At 31.1% G+C, this 13,617-nt stretch overlaps 1 protein-coding gene across 3 annotated transcripts in view; it reads right to left on the minus strand.

The window, feature by feature from the left end:
- LOC106469248 (KAT8 regulatory NSL complex subunit 1-like) overlaps positions 1–13,379 on the minus strand; it is a 55,413-nt gene extending 42,034 nt beyond the window's left edge. The window contains exons 1-2 of one of the 3 annotated variants that reach the window (XM_013929719.2): positions 13,149–13,379; positions 3,231–4,570 (exon numbers count right to left, since the gene is read on the minus strand). In XM_013929719.2, coding sequence (XP_013785173.1) covers positions 3,231–4,492 — 1,262 coding nt within the window. In that variant the 5' untranslated portion in view covers positions 4,493–4,570; positions 13,149–13,379. The other 2 variants (XM_013929720.2, XM_022397713.1) reach the window with 2 other exon arrangements.
- Between the last annotated feature and the right edge of the window lie 238 nt (positions 13,380–13,617).

Consider the following 13,617-nt stretch of genomic DNA (forward strand, 5'->3'; position numbering starts at 1 on the left):
ATAGTGGTTGTGAGATCTGTCAAATTTACCAAACCCGTACACAGATTAGTTACTGAAAATAAGTTTTTTTCTTAAGAAACATTTGATACCTATCTGGACATTATAACAATTTTGCATGTGAAATTTCAAGTTTTCTGATGCATAAAATTATTTTTAATCTTAAAATGAAAATTACTTTGTATATTGGATAGAGAAAAACACTGCTTTATAAACCTTAAGACTTTATATAAAAAAAATATTTTGCATATGAAAGCACTGTAATGTTAACTAATAATCTGTCAAATTGTTAACATTCGCTTACTAATTTAAAAAGTTATAGCATAAAAACTATAACAAGCACAAAATGGTTACGAGGTTGGTCCCAGGGCCAAAAAACATGAATTATTTGACAATATATGTTAGGGAAAAAAAACCCACAACAACTAGTCTTTCTAAAGTTTTCCTGCTGGCATGTCAAAACTTGAAAATATTTAGCTTTCCACTTAAAAATAACCTAATTTACTTTCTAGTTGAAAGTACACTATCTTGTTAGTAAAAAAAAATTAAGTGTTAAAAAACATTTACTGAATAAAATGTGTGTGTGTGGATAGGAGGGGGAAATCACAGAACTCAATAGATATAATGCATGTATAAAATATTTTTTTAAAAAATGACTTATTTTACTTTAAGTGCACATGCAATTACAAATTTAGGGTTAATAGTTTGATGCTTTTATTACTTTCTGCATACTATTTATATCTTTATACAACTCAAATTCTGCATGTTTCTTTACCCTCTAAACTAGTATAATTAAGTATCCTGTCATAAGAATAAGTTAAGAGTATGGATGCCACATATTATTGCCTATATTTCCTAGGGTATTTCCCAAATACTCCACTACAGTTCTTTTTTTTGAAGAAGAAGTATGTGAAAGTGTTCAAGGGTGTTTTATAAATAACAGGTGTTTTTGTGTATGTGATAAGTACATGTTTATATTTCTGAGACTGTCAAGTGCTTCCACATTTTGAGTTCTACTCGTAAATAGACAGGTATGGTTAATGTCATCAAATTGGTTCAAAATTATCAAAAAAGCTGTCAAGATAAGCAACATGGAAAAAAAAAGTCACACATGCACAGCATCATTTCTTAACCATTTCATAAAAATTGCTAGGGGGTTGGGCCTTTACAAAGAGAGAAGATTGAGCAACCAAAGACATTTACCTTCACACTACCATGACATGAAACAAAATTAAATTAGTATCAGTTCTCATCTGTTGCATTTGCTATTTGCATTGCTATTGAATTTCTGTCTCCCAAGCAAACTGCACTGCAAAGAAGCAAACCTTCTCTCCACTCCAAAATCAAAAAGGGGGAGGGGCAGGTTTAATTAACTTTTAGCACTAAAAATTAATGAGTTTCTTACCTAAAATTATTTTAAGAAAAACAAACTAACATGTAAACAGTCACTTATGAATAGAAAACAACATATCAATACTACTAAAATAAAAATCAGAAATTCCTATTTACAGAAAAGAGCTACTCATTGTTTAAAAGATTAAGATGAAGTGTTACAGGTTCCAAAAGATGCCATCCATATAATAATAAATTATACTAACAATCTTCAATTTGCTTTGTTGACATATTAGGAAAAACTACATACTATTTACAATGATAAAACCCCCATAAATGTAACCTTAAAAGTGCTTAACGAAAATTAATTTGCCCCAGAAGAAACCATTTACAAGGAAAATATAATGTAAAATGCACTTATGGTGCAACACTAGTTTTTACTGAACTTTCTGAAAAAATAAAAATTGAGACTAGCATTTTATTTAATCTGCAACTCTCGCCACTGTGGAAGATTTAACCAACTAAGCAACCAGGGCTCAGTTATCACTTCACTGGTTTGCAAGAAAGAAATTCAGTACCACTTTTGAGCTATGCGAACTGGCTTATAAAGCCCAAAATCTACTTACTATAATTTTGGTTGGAAGTCCACTATGTGTAATCAATATGTAACTATATTATGTAATAAATAAAATGTAAGAACTGAAAGCATGTTAATTTCATGACTATTAGAATTCCCACTTACTTGCATTGTGAAGGAAATGCACTTTTGTATAGATGGTTTAAAACAACAACAAAAAACATTAATTCCAGTGAGAAAAAAAACTCAAAAATCATCACAAGTTATTTATGTTCAAAAACTGTAAAAACATTTCTTTGTAGCCAATTTTGAACATGAAATATTCACTTATTTTTTTCCAGTCTAATACAAATCTTACTAATAAATATTCAAGTGGGTCCCACGTGTATACAGAAAATTAGCTTTATTCCACCATCTCTACTTAATTCTAATTCCAAGTTGCTTTGTACACCAATTCATTCTCGACTTTGGTCAAAAAATAATGCCCAGTGTGGACCTACACTATCATTCTATAAAATAGAAACAAATACAGTGAAGTCACACTACCAGGTACTTCTATACCACAAATATTCTGCTTATAAACTAGCAAACAACTAATGACTTAATATTTCTTTATAAATCATCACTTGCGCATACAAAAGAAAATTAACTCATTCCCACTAGCCCTGGGTGTACCAAATGAAACTAAATAGGCATACAACGAGTAAATTTGGTCATTTAAGACCCAAAAATACCTATCAGTGATTACATAAAGTAAAATTATAGCACTAAGGCTTGTAAAAATAATTAGGTTATCACAATAAGCCTAGACAACCCTACACCAATAAATTAGTTATAAAACCCTCCAAACTGTTCAACCATTATCAGCCCCAAATGTTTGTATGCAATTACACTGCTACAATTAAACACATCCATATCAGTGGTGTCACTAAGACCCAGACCAAAATCTTCCCCTTACTATTTCACTTTTGTTCCTATCTCTTGATTTGTAGATCTTCCTTTTTAAAATGTCCAAAATTTCAGGAGTGTTAAGATGAACAAATATTACACCAAAAATTAACGTAGAAAAAAACTACTACTAAAATTTTACTTTTTACCTAAACTAAGATGAGCCTGAATACTATATGTTTTTTTTTCAAAGGTGTTTTATACAGTTATGAAACTTCCTTTAAAAAAATCTGAAAAGTGGGGAGGAGGGGGGAGATGTTACTTTCTAGTATAATGAACACAATAATTCAAACCAATACAAATTAAAAATCTACAATACTAATTTTGTAATAAGAGCAAAATTATGGAAATAACTTCTAAAAAATTAAAAACTTACATAGGTAGTTCTTGTAAATTGTCATGCCCCGGTTCTCCAAATCCTTCGTTCTCATCACAGCTTTCTCCACCAGAGCTGCTTTCAGTTTTATCTGAATCAAATGCAGCTTCTAAATGCTTGAGATTAGTAGATAAAGTGCCAGAAGCTCTTCTAATTTCCTTTTTTTCTTCAATGTTATATTTGACAGAAACTTTATCCTTCTGTAGTAAGTGTGAATCTACAGATTCAACTGAGCATGTATCCTGGTGTTTATTTCCTTTCCACAGTTTTGAAGACCGATTCCAGGATTCCAATTTTTTCACCAAATTTACCAAAGCAGCTGTGGAAAGGTTTTTAACATCTTCATTTTTGAAAAGTTCTGATTTTATATCTGGAGATTCCCGTAGTTTCGAAGAAGAACAATTCTGTTGCAGCTGTTTCTGACATGGAATTCCAAGTGTCATCTGTTGATAGCCAACAAAAGCCTGCAGTTGTCTTTCTACGTGTTTCTGAGCTCGTCTTAACTGGGTTTTCCGTAGCCGACGCAGCAAGTAATCAGCTCGTTTTTGAAGCCTTTCATTGCAAGCAGAATTTCTGTTATTTACTGAAGCCAAATGAAAATTGGAAGCTTCTTGTACCTTATGGTCACCAACTTTGTCATTAGACACATTTGGACCTGAATAAGTCTTTCCTAGTGTTGTCATTGAACCATTCCAACCATTTCCAAGTGTCTTCTTAGGAAACAAAATATGTTGTCCAGACTGAATACAAGTTTTCTGCAGGTGACCTAAGGAGGCTACCTTGTTTTTCATATCTTTCTCAAATGATACATTAGCATTCAAAAGACCCATGTTGTCTTGCACGCCAAAAATGTCTTTATTCATTGTAAATAGGTTTAAATTGCTAGTATGTTTGTCCCCAGCAGCTAGGTTTATCCCACTACTAGGCTTTTCACAATTCACAAACTTTTTACTAGTCAAAACATTAAACTTAACACAGCTATATGGTTTTTTTATCTCATGAACAGCCCTTATTACCTTTGGTAAAAACTGACACTTTCTCAAGGCATCTTTTGAGGTTTCTGTGTTATGTAATCCTTTGTTTTTTGTCAGACATGGGGCATTTCGGTTATTCCCACTATCAATAATGTTTAGAAACAAATTGTCACTTGTTCCAGTTACTGTACTCTCAGGAGATGCAGGACTACTTGAAGCTGATGCAGGAGAGAAAGGCAAGTTAAAATTTTCAGCTTGATTAGTAGTTTCTGTTAAGGCAGGGGCCATTGCACCAAAGTAATGAATCCAAAAGGATACTCTCCTTTAAGAGTTCTTCACTGCCATAAGTATCCACTTTTTTTTGACCTATAAACAAAATGTGAAAATTAAAAAAATTAACTTTGAACCTGAAGAATTAACATTGAAAAGTAAAACTAACTTTAAAAGTTCTAAAATACACTTATTCATAAGTCATATTAGGACCCTACTAATATCTCCAGTTATTTGTACTGTAGATAAGAAAATTTAAAATTAAATATGCTTAGCTGAGGTTAAATCACGCATTTCAGATCAAGAAATTTCAGTTTTCTTAATCTAATCATTTTTTTTTTTATTATTATTGTTATTAAAATCCTAGTTATGTCAATGAGTTATCTTTGTATTTTTACTGGGTGCTTTCATTAGTTCCTAAAGCCATTTTTAGATATACTGAATGGTAATTGAATTCATGCAAAAACTTGAACCATATGCTGTTAAATAACCATGAATTTATTATAATGTTTTGTATTACAGCAAGCCTCAAAATTCTGGGGATTCTGAACATCTGGATCATAGTGAAAGTTAATGATCCACAAGTATACTTTTCACAATTTCAAATCACAACCAATTGTTGTAAGTCTTTAAGCATGTTTCTTATTCTTGCAAGATATTATTGAGCTGTACTACATTACAAAATATTAAGAAACAAAGGATTTTTTTTCTTACATACTTATCAGTTACCAATTTCCAATTATGTTTTAATTTTAATAAAGTTGTCAGATCCACTCTTCAAATGTAATGGCTTACACTATCAAGTGTTCAAGTACAGGTCATTTGACTACTACATTAATAGTATTTTACTAATAACTTTTGTTACTGTACATTTATTGATAAAAATTCTCACTTTCTGACAACATTTATGCATTGTACTTTTTCTTAATTGTTATTCTGCTGATGTCCAGTACCACATGTGATATGTACTACTATCACTAAAAAAAGAAATGCAAAAAAATAAGTACATTACATCTGAATGTCCAAACAGGTTTTTGTCCACTTATAAAACATGCAATTGTTATCCTCTTCAAAATATTAGTAATATATGAACTCTGAACAAAAAACAAACAACAACTTAATATAAAAGATACTGAAATTACAAGCCAAGTTAGACACTATTTGAATAATTTACTGCATTACACCTTATAGAAATATACTGGATCTATTGATAACAAAAGTTAATAGAAACTTTATTGCCAAGTTTATAAAATTTGTGATATAGCTTTGAAATGTAACATCACAACATCTTAAGTTATTTTATTCATCAAAACATGAATCAGTGAAGGTGAAGCAGAAACCTATTCTCTGATTCTGCAACATACAAGTTTTGTCAAATTCACAGCACTAATGAACAGCAGGAGTAGCGAACAGATTAGGCCCCTTCTTCATCTTTCCTTCATGAAATTCATTTTGGTGAAGAAAAATTAGCAAATAAATAACCAGTCAGTCTACCGACTAATAATGGATAATTATTTGTGACAGTATGTTGTGTTATCCACTTTTAAGTTATTAGTGGTGTATTAAAGGTTATATATATAAAAATCAAATAAACGATCACAACAATTTTTTGTAACTTTACTATTAAAATTTTTCATTTTTAAACAGACAAACTCCAAACTAAATGTACCAATTTAAAAACAAAACAACTGTCTAACTACTATAGGTATATTAAATTGTATATGATTCTACTGATAGTCCTGTAAGGAACTGACCTTCAATAGATACAGTCTTGAAAGTTTAAGTAGTACGTAAAAATTTTTTGAATAACTACATGAACCATTCCTAGATATTATAGTGTATCTGATATCTCTCAAAGTAGCTCATCAAAAACTTGGAAGTTCTGGGGGACAGAGTGAAATACAATTACATTATATGCCAGAGATCTGAGGTGGCAGTCAATATTCATATCAATTATGAGGACAATTTTAAACCTTCAGAAATTAATACTGAATAGATTCTGAGAATATTTTTTTTTTCTTGATACCCTACCAACAATTAGAAATATTGATCATGATTGGCTTCCACAGCTCATATACAGTTATGCTTGTTACCAGTATACAGATTATAATTACAATAATTTCCAGCAAAAGTGATTCAGTTATGTATAAGAAAGTTACTTTGAATAAACACTAGATAAGTTGGCATTTCTTCAATTACTCTACTTTACAATGTATTGGACTGCAACCCATCTCCAATAGTTTTACATTCCATTAAAGCTATTGACAAATTTTACCAATATAACTGTCCATTGACACAACTTATTGATAATCAACATTTAACACATAGTGGCTATAATTTTTAGAAATAGTTCTAAATTTAACTAAGCTGTTATAGCATTACATTTTTATGCACATTTGTAATTTAATCGAATTATCTCCAAATATGCTCTTAAGAAAAACCAGAAGTACAAATGAATTATATGCCAATAAAACACGTAAACTTTATCCAAATCCCTTCCTATTGTAAATTTTTGAAAAAAAGAAAAAATTGGTATGCCAACTTTTTTGACAAATGCACACAGAATTAGAGGGTTTAGTATGTTACATTACAATGACTTTGAATATGCAACTCAAGCTACATGATAACCACTACCACTATAAATTCATGGTGGAAAAGCAAGTATAAGAACTACATTTTGACATTGTTTCAGAGTTCATAGGTAGTGTGATGCCATCAAAATAGATTTTCTTGGGGGGGGGGGGATATGTAATAACTCCTTCCAATATAAAATATTCATAGACTCAGACCTTAAAGATGTGTTCAGATCAGGGATGTAGAATTTACAAGATGGAAATATCTCCTTGCATTTAATGGTATTGTAATGCAAAAAGGATATGGATCAATTTTGGGATAAGAACGATCTAGTAGACATAGTAAGCAAAGTGTAGAGACTTGTAACAGGTCAGAATCCATGAACACAAAGGTCATTGGCAGAAGACATTCACATGGCTAAGGCAAGGATCTTCGTCTTGAAGTTCCAAATTGCTTCCATGACATATCTGTTCCACTATCACATATATCAAGCAGCTGGAGAACAAAGTAGGTATTTATGCTATTCTATAAGAAAATATGCCAGTCAAGTTGCCAAATGTGGAACCTATGAATTTCTGTGAAATCAGACTGTTAAAACATGCACAAAGTAAGATTAATTCTTGTGCAATGGAAACTACACTGCAGGGTTACTACCAGGATACATGACCACCAGATAAAGCATGAATATGTCATGCTGATAAAGACATTGTAAGGTTCCAAAATCACTAACACAGCATACTCAACTTTTGTATTCCTTCCCATCAGTAAAATTCAACCAACAGATGGTTTGGGCTTTTCACCTGTTTTAGTACAAGAAACATTTTGCCAGACTGAAATCCTTATATTTTGTTGGACAGGTATGCAGATATATTTAGAAAGGTTGATGTATCTTTCCATCAACTGAGGATTAAGAGTGGCAATGATGAATATACTTTCTAGTTCTCTTACAAGACAAAACAATAGGTGGTTGCAACCAATACCCTCAGATAATATTGGAAACCTGACTAAATTAGTTGGTTGAAATACTATATTAGACTTAAGGAAGTGCATCAAAGAGAATGTCACAATATAACAATGAATTGTATACAGTACTATCACTATGTATCACCAATTTGAGCTATTGTAAAATTCAGGAAACTTGTTAGTGCTAAGAAAACCAACGTTGCTCTGCAATAGAATCTGACATGCCAGTGATAAAATCCACTCAAAATCTCAATCATTATGTTAACAATGGGTGTTGTGGCAAAGTTCACAACATTTAAGCTAACTAAATATATTTTTATCCTTTTACAGTTTAATATATTTAACTTTCAGAATACAATTCAATATCAAGCCAAGTTATCAAATGCATGTTAATATGAACTTTGTTTTTTTTAAATCATATCAGAAATATGTCATGATATATTACAAAGTATACTGTCAGTGACTAACTAACAACTATCAGAACCTGCAAATTAGCCTATATACCAATGACTCATGACCTGAAAGTAAAATTTCTTATATTACACTAGTGTGGGGAAATGAAAAAAAAAAAAACTTTACATAAATTCAATTCACCTGCTATAGTTCATTCATATCCTGATTATTTTGCAACAGATTAAATTTTATTATTACATGCTCATCTTGAAACAGCACATGCACCAAGTTTTAACAACATTAAACTTAAGGTTTTAATTGCAGAGAACAAATCCGATGTTTTTTGTAAAACTAATATATATTATTTTTATTCAAACATATTTAACATTATAATAGAAAAAAGATTAAGAAATTAATAGGTCTGCTCATGATAAAATGACATCTTAAACCAAATGGATAGTTCTACTTGATTTAAAAACAATTTACACATCACCAACTTTAAAATCCTAACTGTATGGAGTTATACACATTAAATTTTGAAACTGGAAGTACTGAGAAATATATCATGCTTGCAGATGGAAGGTTCATTACAAAATCCCCCCCCCCCAAATTTGTTTTCAGTTTATATTATTTCATAAAAATTGGAAGGCAAACATTTCTAACCTCAGATTACTTGATTAAGACTATGGCTATTTAAAGAGCCATGGCTATAAATATTTAGCTGCATTCAACAAGTCTATTGTTTCATTTATCTTTGAAAATTTTATTAAGCACGTTGTCAACAAAATTTTAAACACTTAGTATAAATTAAGGGATCCACACACTGATAATGGTTTGAAATACTTCACGTTTTTCTTAAAATAAATAGATTGGTCATTTCTTCTAATATTAATGCACACAATAACCCACAACTAAAGAACTAGGACAGAGAAAGTAATAGATTAACACTAATTACGATTTTAATTTCTGAAAATTTAATCATACGCTTCCCGAAATACTAGCTATACATAAATATTACGGCTGATAAACTGATTACTTGCTTAAGTTCATACGCTTCCCGAAATACTAGCTATACATAAATATTACGGCTGATAAACTGATTACATGCTGAAGTTCACACGCTTCCCGAAATACTAGCTATACATAAATATTACGGCTGATAAACTGATTACTTGCTTAAGTTCATACGCTTCCCGAAATACTAGCTATACAGAAATATTACGGCTGATAAACTGATTACTTGCTGAAGTTCATACGCTTCCCGAAATACTAGTTATACATAAATATTACGGCTGATAAACTGATTACTTGCTGAAGTTCATACGCTTTAATTTTTAATAAACCTAGAGACGGTATAATTAGTAGTAAGTGCCATCCCTAACTCAAGTATACAGTAAATAATATGAAATTACTTTGCAAGTACTGTGGCTCGACACATAGTTATACTTTCAGAAGATCCTTTTAACTTAAAACAACTTTAAATGTTTGTTTTTGTTATAAATTGCAGAAATCACGGAAACCTAGATATAACATACAACACTCTTTATTACACATTATATTCTAGTAAAAATATGTTTGAACTGCTTTCTGATAACAATACACACACACACATACATACACACAACAAAATAAGAATATTACAAAAAATTTGAACAGCTTTTTCTGCAAAACTGGCCAATATTTTATGTTATGACAAACTTCAACTTACAGCATTACTTACAAGAATCAGGTAGTGACATCTCGAATTAAAAGCAGATTGTAAATTAAACTTGGAAATGTTACTCTCCAGTGAGAGATAACTTAATATCATAAATTTGGTTGTTTCTTAATGTAAATAAGCTTTATTTATATGAGATTAAGAATTATTGTGCAATAACCCACCCACCCAAAAAATGAGAAATGTAAAATGAATAATCATCACAAAAACCTTCCGAAAAGAAATTTATAACATACATTTCTTACCTCATATACTACTTGTAGGGATATGCCATAATGAATTATCACTATACACTTGTGTGCATGTGACAACTTCAAAAGATATGTTTATGTCAATAAAAAAAAATTTTTCATTCACACTCAATAATTTTATGTTTTAGACTTCTCTATCAGTTATCAGAAAAGCTGAAAAATGTGATTATGTACAAACTGTTAGGTTAATTTTTTAAATAAATGCAATCACCATTGAATTGTTCAAACCCAAGCATGGACACGTTAAAACACTGCCATGCATCAGTATGTAATTATCTCCATACTGTGACCAGCACTAAGTCAGTCCAGTTTTGAAATGGGACAATCTAGGCTTCCAAACTACATGGATTTGAAATTTTCAGGACACTCCCTTTAAATACAAACATCCAAATAATTTCACAATAACTTTGTCCCACAGGAGCCACTGATTTGAGAATCTCAAAGTTCTGAATCTCCATGTTCACTGCTTTCTCTGCGCTTCACGACTGCTTGAGGCATCCGAGTTAATCGCAATCTCTCATGTGAAGTCTGTTGCATAGAATATTTTTTTCGAAAAGTGTCTCCAGTAAACCAAAGCCAAGAGGAGTCACACTGACCTCTAAAAAAACCCAGTTTTAATAAAACCCAAATTCCTGCCATGATATATAGATTTCACAATAAAATCTCCAACACCTATGAATTTTAAGAAAAAAGAAATGACATCAAGCACCTACAATTATATCCAAGAATGCCCAATATAGTTTTTCACAAAAACATCAATTGGCCTTATTGTTTGTTAAGCACAAAGCTACAATGGGCTACCTGTGGTGGGCACCAAAACCCACTTTTTGTATGTCATAAGCTTTTAGCCTTACTGCTTCACCTCAGTAAATCTATTAAAACTGATGATATATAAAAACTCATGACACCCTTAGATTATCATGAGTTTATCAAACCTTTCAAACTAAACATTTTTAAGTAACTTCCACAAATACCTTATTCCTATTAAAAATGAGTTATTTTACAGTCTCAAAGTACAAAGTATTTGTATTTTACAGTACAATGCTCAAATTAGTATATACAACTTTAACATATAATTTAAAGACAAAAAGGGACCTGTTGATCCTTCTAGGTCATCCCATCCACTAAATTTTAAAATAAAAATAAACCTCAAAGTCAGGCCTTATTATTTAACTATTTATCAAGTCTTTCCTTAAGTTCTCATAAATTAATTACAATTACTACTTGTTCATGGAAGTCATTCTACACACAACTACCCTGTTACTGGTGTTAAAAAATAACTGGCTTAGCTGAAAATGATTCCTACCTGGCCAAAATTTATAGTTATGCCCCCTAGTTATACCATTCTCACCATTAAGTATAAAAAAAAAATGATACATCAACACTATCAATTCCCTTATGAACTTGAAACATCCCAATCAAAAGAAAATACTATAAATACATAAATGCATTTCTGCTACAAATACTTAAAAAAAAAAAACTTTAGTTATTATAAATTGTTTCTAAGTGTTATTGGTTATAGCCCTTTACAATGAATGATGGAACACCAATGGGCCTTTTCATCCAATGAATATCCTGACTCCCACCTTTTCTAATCATAAAGTTTCCAAAATATCCATCACCAATTTCCTTAAAACTCTTGTAAAGTTGCAGATTCCACCGTTATTAGAAATCTCTTATTCACAAGTTACAGCATTTATTTTCCTATACTCAATATGACATTTGAAATTACTGTAGTAAGTACACCTTAATGGAAAATATCATTTTAGGTTAAATTTGCTTACAATAAAAAGAAAAACATTAATTTTATGGCTTAAGTTTACTGAATCAGATTAAGGCAAATAAGTTTAAAATTTCTAATAAACATGCATGATCAAAACTTTAATTACAATGATAAAACTTAAGTATTTTATTAAATCACAAAAATGCTCGATTCTGGCCTTCAAAGTTGTAAAGTTAGTGGGTTTTGTACAGATATTAGATAAAAGTTAGTACTTAAAAACCAAACATATACAATTTAAAAAATAGTACAATACACGCTTCCACCATCAATACATGAATCATTAAATGCCATTAATAATTTAAGTTTAATGTAACTAATTTTTTGGATCAATTATAAGATATCTTCAATTTAACTTTTAACCTATGCCTGTCTATGTAATTTAACCCCCTAATAAATACTGGTACAGTAGTAGCTGTACAGGAACTTCATAAATAATATAATAGGTCTCAGTGGAATAGTATTACTATAAAGTGGCTAAAGTACTATAGTAAAGTAGTATAGTTTACCAGCTTCCTGAGCTAGACTCCCACCGAGTCCCAGTTCACTCCAGACTTAGCTTTTGGCAAACACTGGGAATAGCTAACTTAGTAAAAACTGTAATAGATTATGATACAACATTACCAAAAAGGCAGATATCCTAATTGCAAGTTCTTTTCTAGATGCTCAATAAACGTTTGATATCAGCAATTAAATATTACGAGCCATAGTTCATGGTATCACAGTTCTAAACAACCACAAAACCGGAATTCATTTAACAGCAACGATAACAGACGACAAAGAACTTCTCGCAAATGCTTGTGAGCCAAAATTATACCACGTGACCAAGGATCGTCCCTTTCTCCAACACTGCAGTACTTTGTGACGTTTTCCTGAATGTCTTAACTTACGACTATTGCAGACTTTTACACGCAACATTTTATACTTTAAAAATGTAATTTAGTTTGCATTCACACATAATATCACAGGTACAAATATATCTCCAATGGCTCTTACCCATTCACTTTCAAGTTATAAGGGTCAAAAAATGGACACAAAGATTCAGAACTCGATGAACAACACCTTTCATCATGGCGGACACCCGTCTTCCAGCCAAGCGAATACAACAAAATTTTAGCTTACATCAAGCCTTATTTACATTCATGATGGCGTCATTTCCAGTGAGTCGGTCGAATACAGGTCTATGATTGGTTGATGTCTGTTGTGTCTTGGTACGTTTTCTTCCATTACTCCCGGCTGTAAGTACACTTTTTGCTTTAGCTCAAGAAAGAATTTCGCAGAGATATGTATAAAAGTTAATATTTTACAAATAATTATAAGAATATATTGATGATTTCGTTTACAACAATAATAAACGCAAGATTATAAAATTTTGTCTGGGTCCATAGTACAAAACGTAACATCTTTAGCTCGAGCGAAATACTGCGTTGTGTTGATTTCCCGCCTAGCGTACCTTACTCTGGTT

Source organism: Limulus polyphemus, unplaced genomic scaffold (assembly GCF_000517525.1).
Source record: "Limulus polyphemus unplaced genomic scaffold, Limulus_polyphemus-2.1.2 Scaffold3375, whole genome shotgun sequence".
NCBI lineage: Eukaryota > Metazoa > Arthropoda > Merostomata > Xiphosura > Limulidae > Limulus > Limulus polyphemus.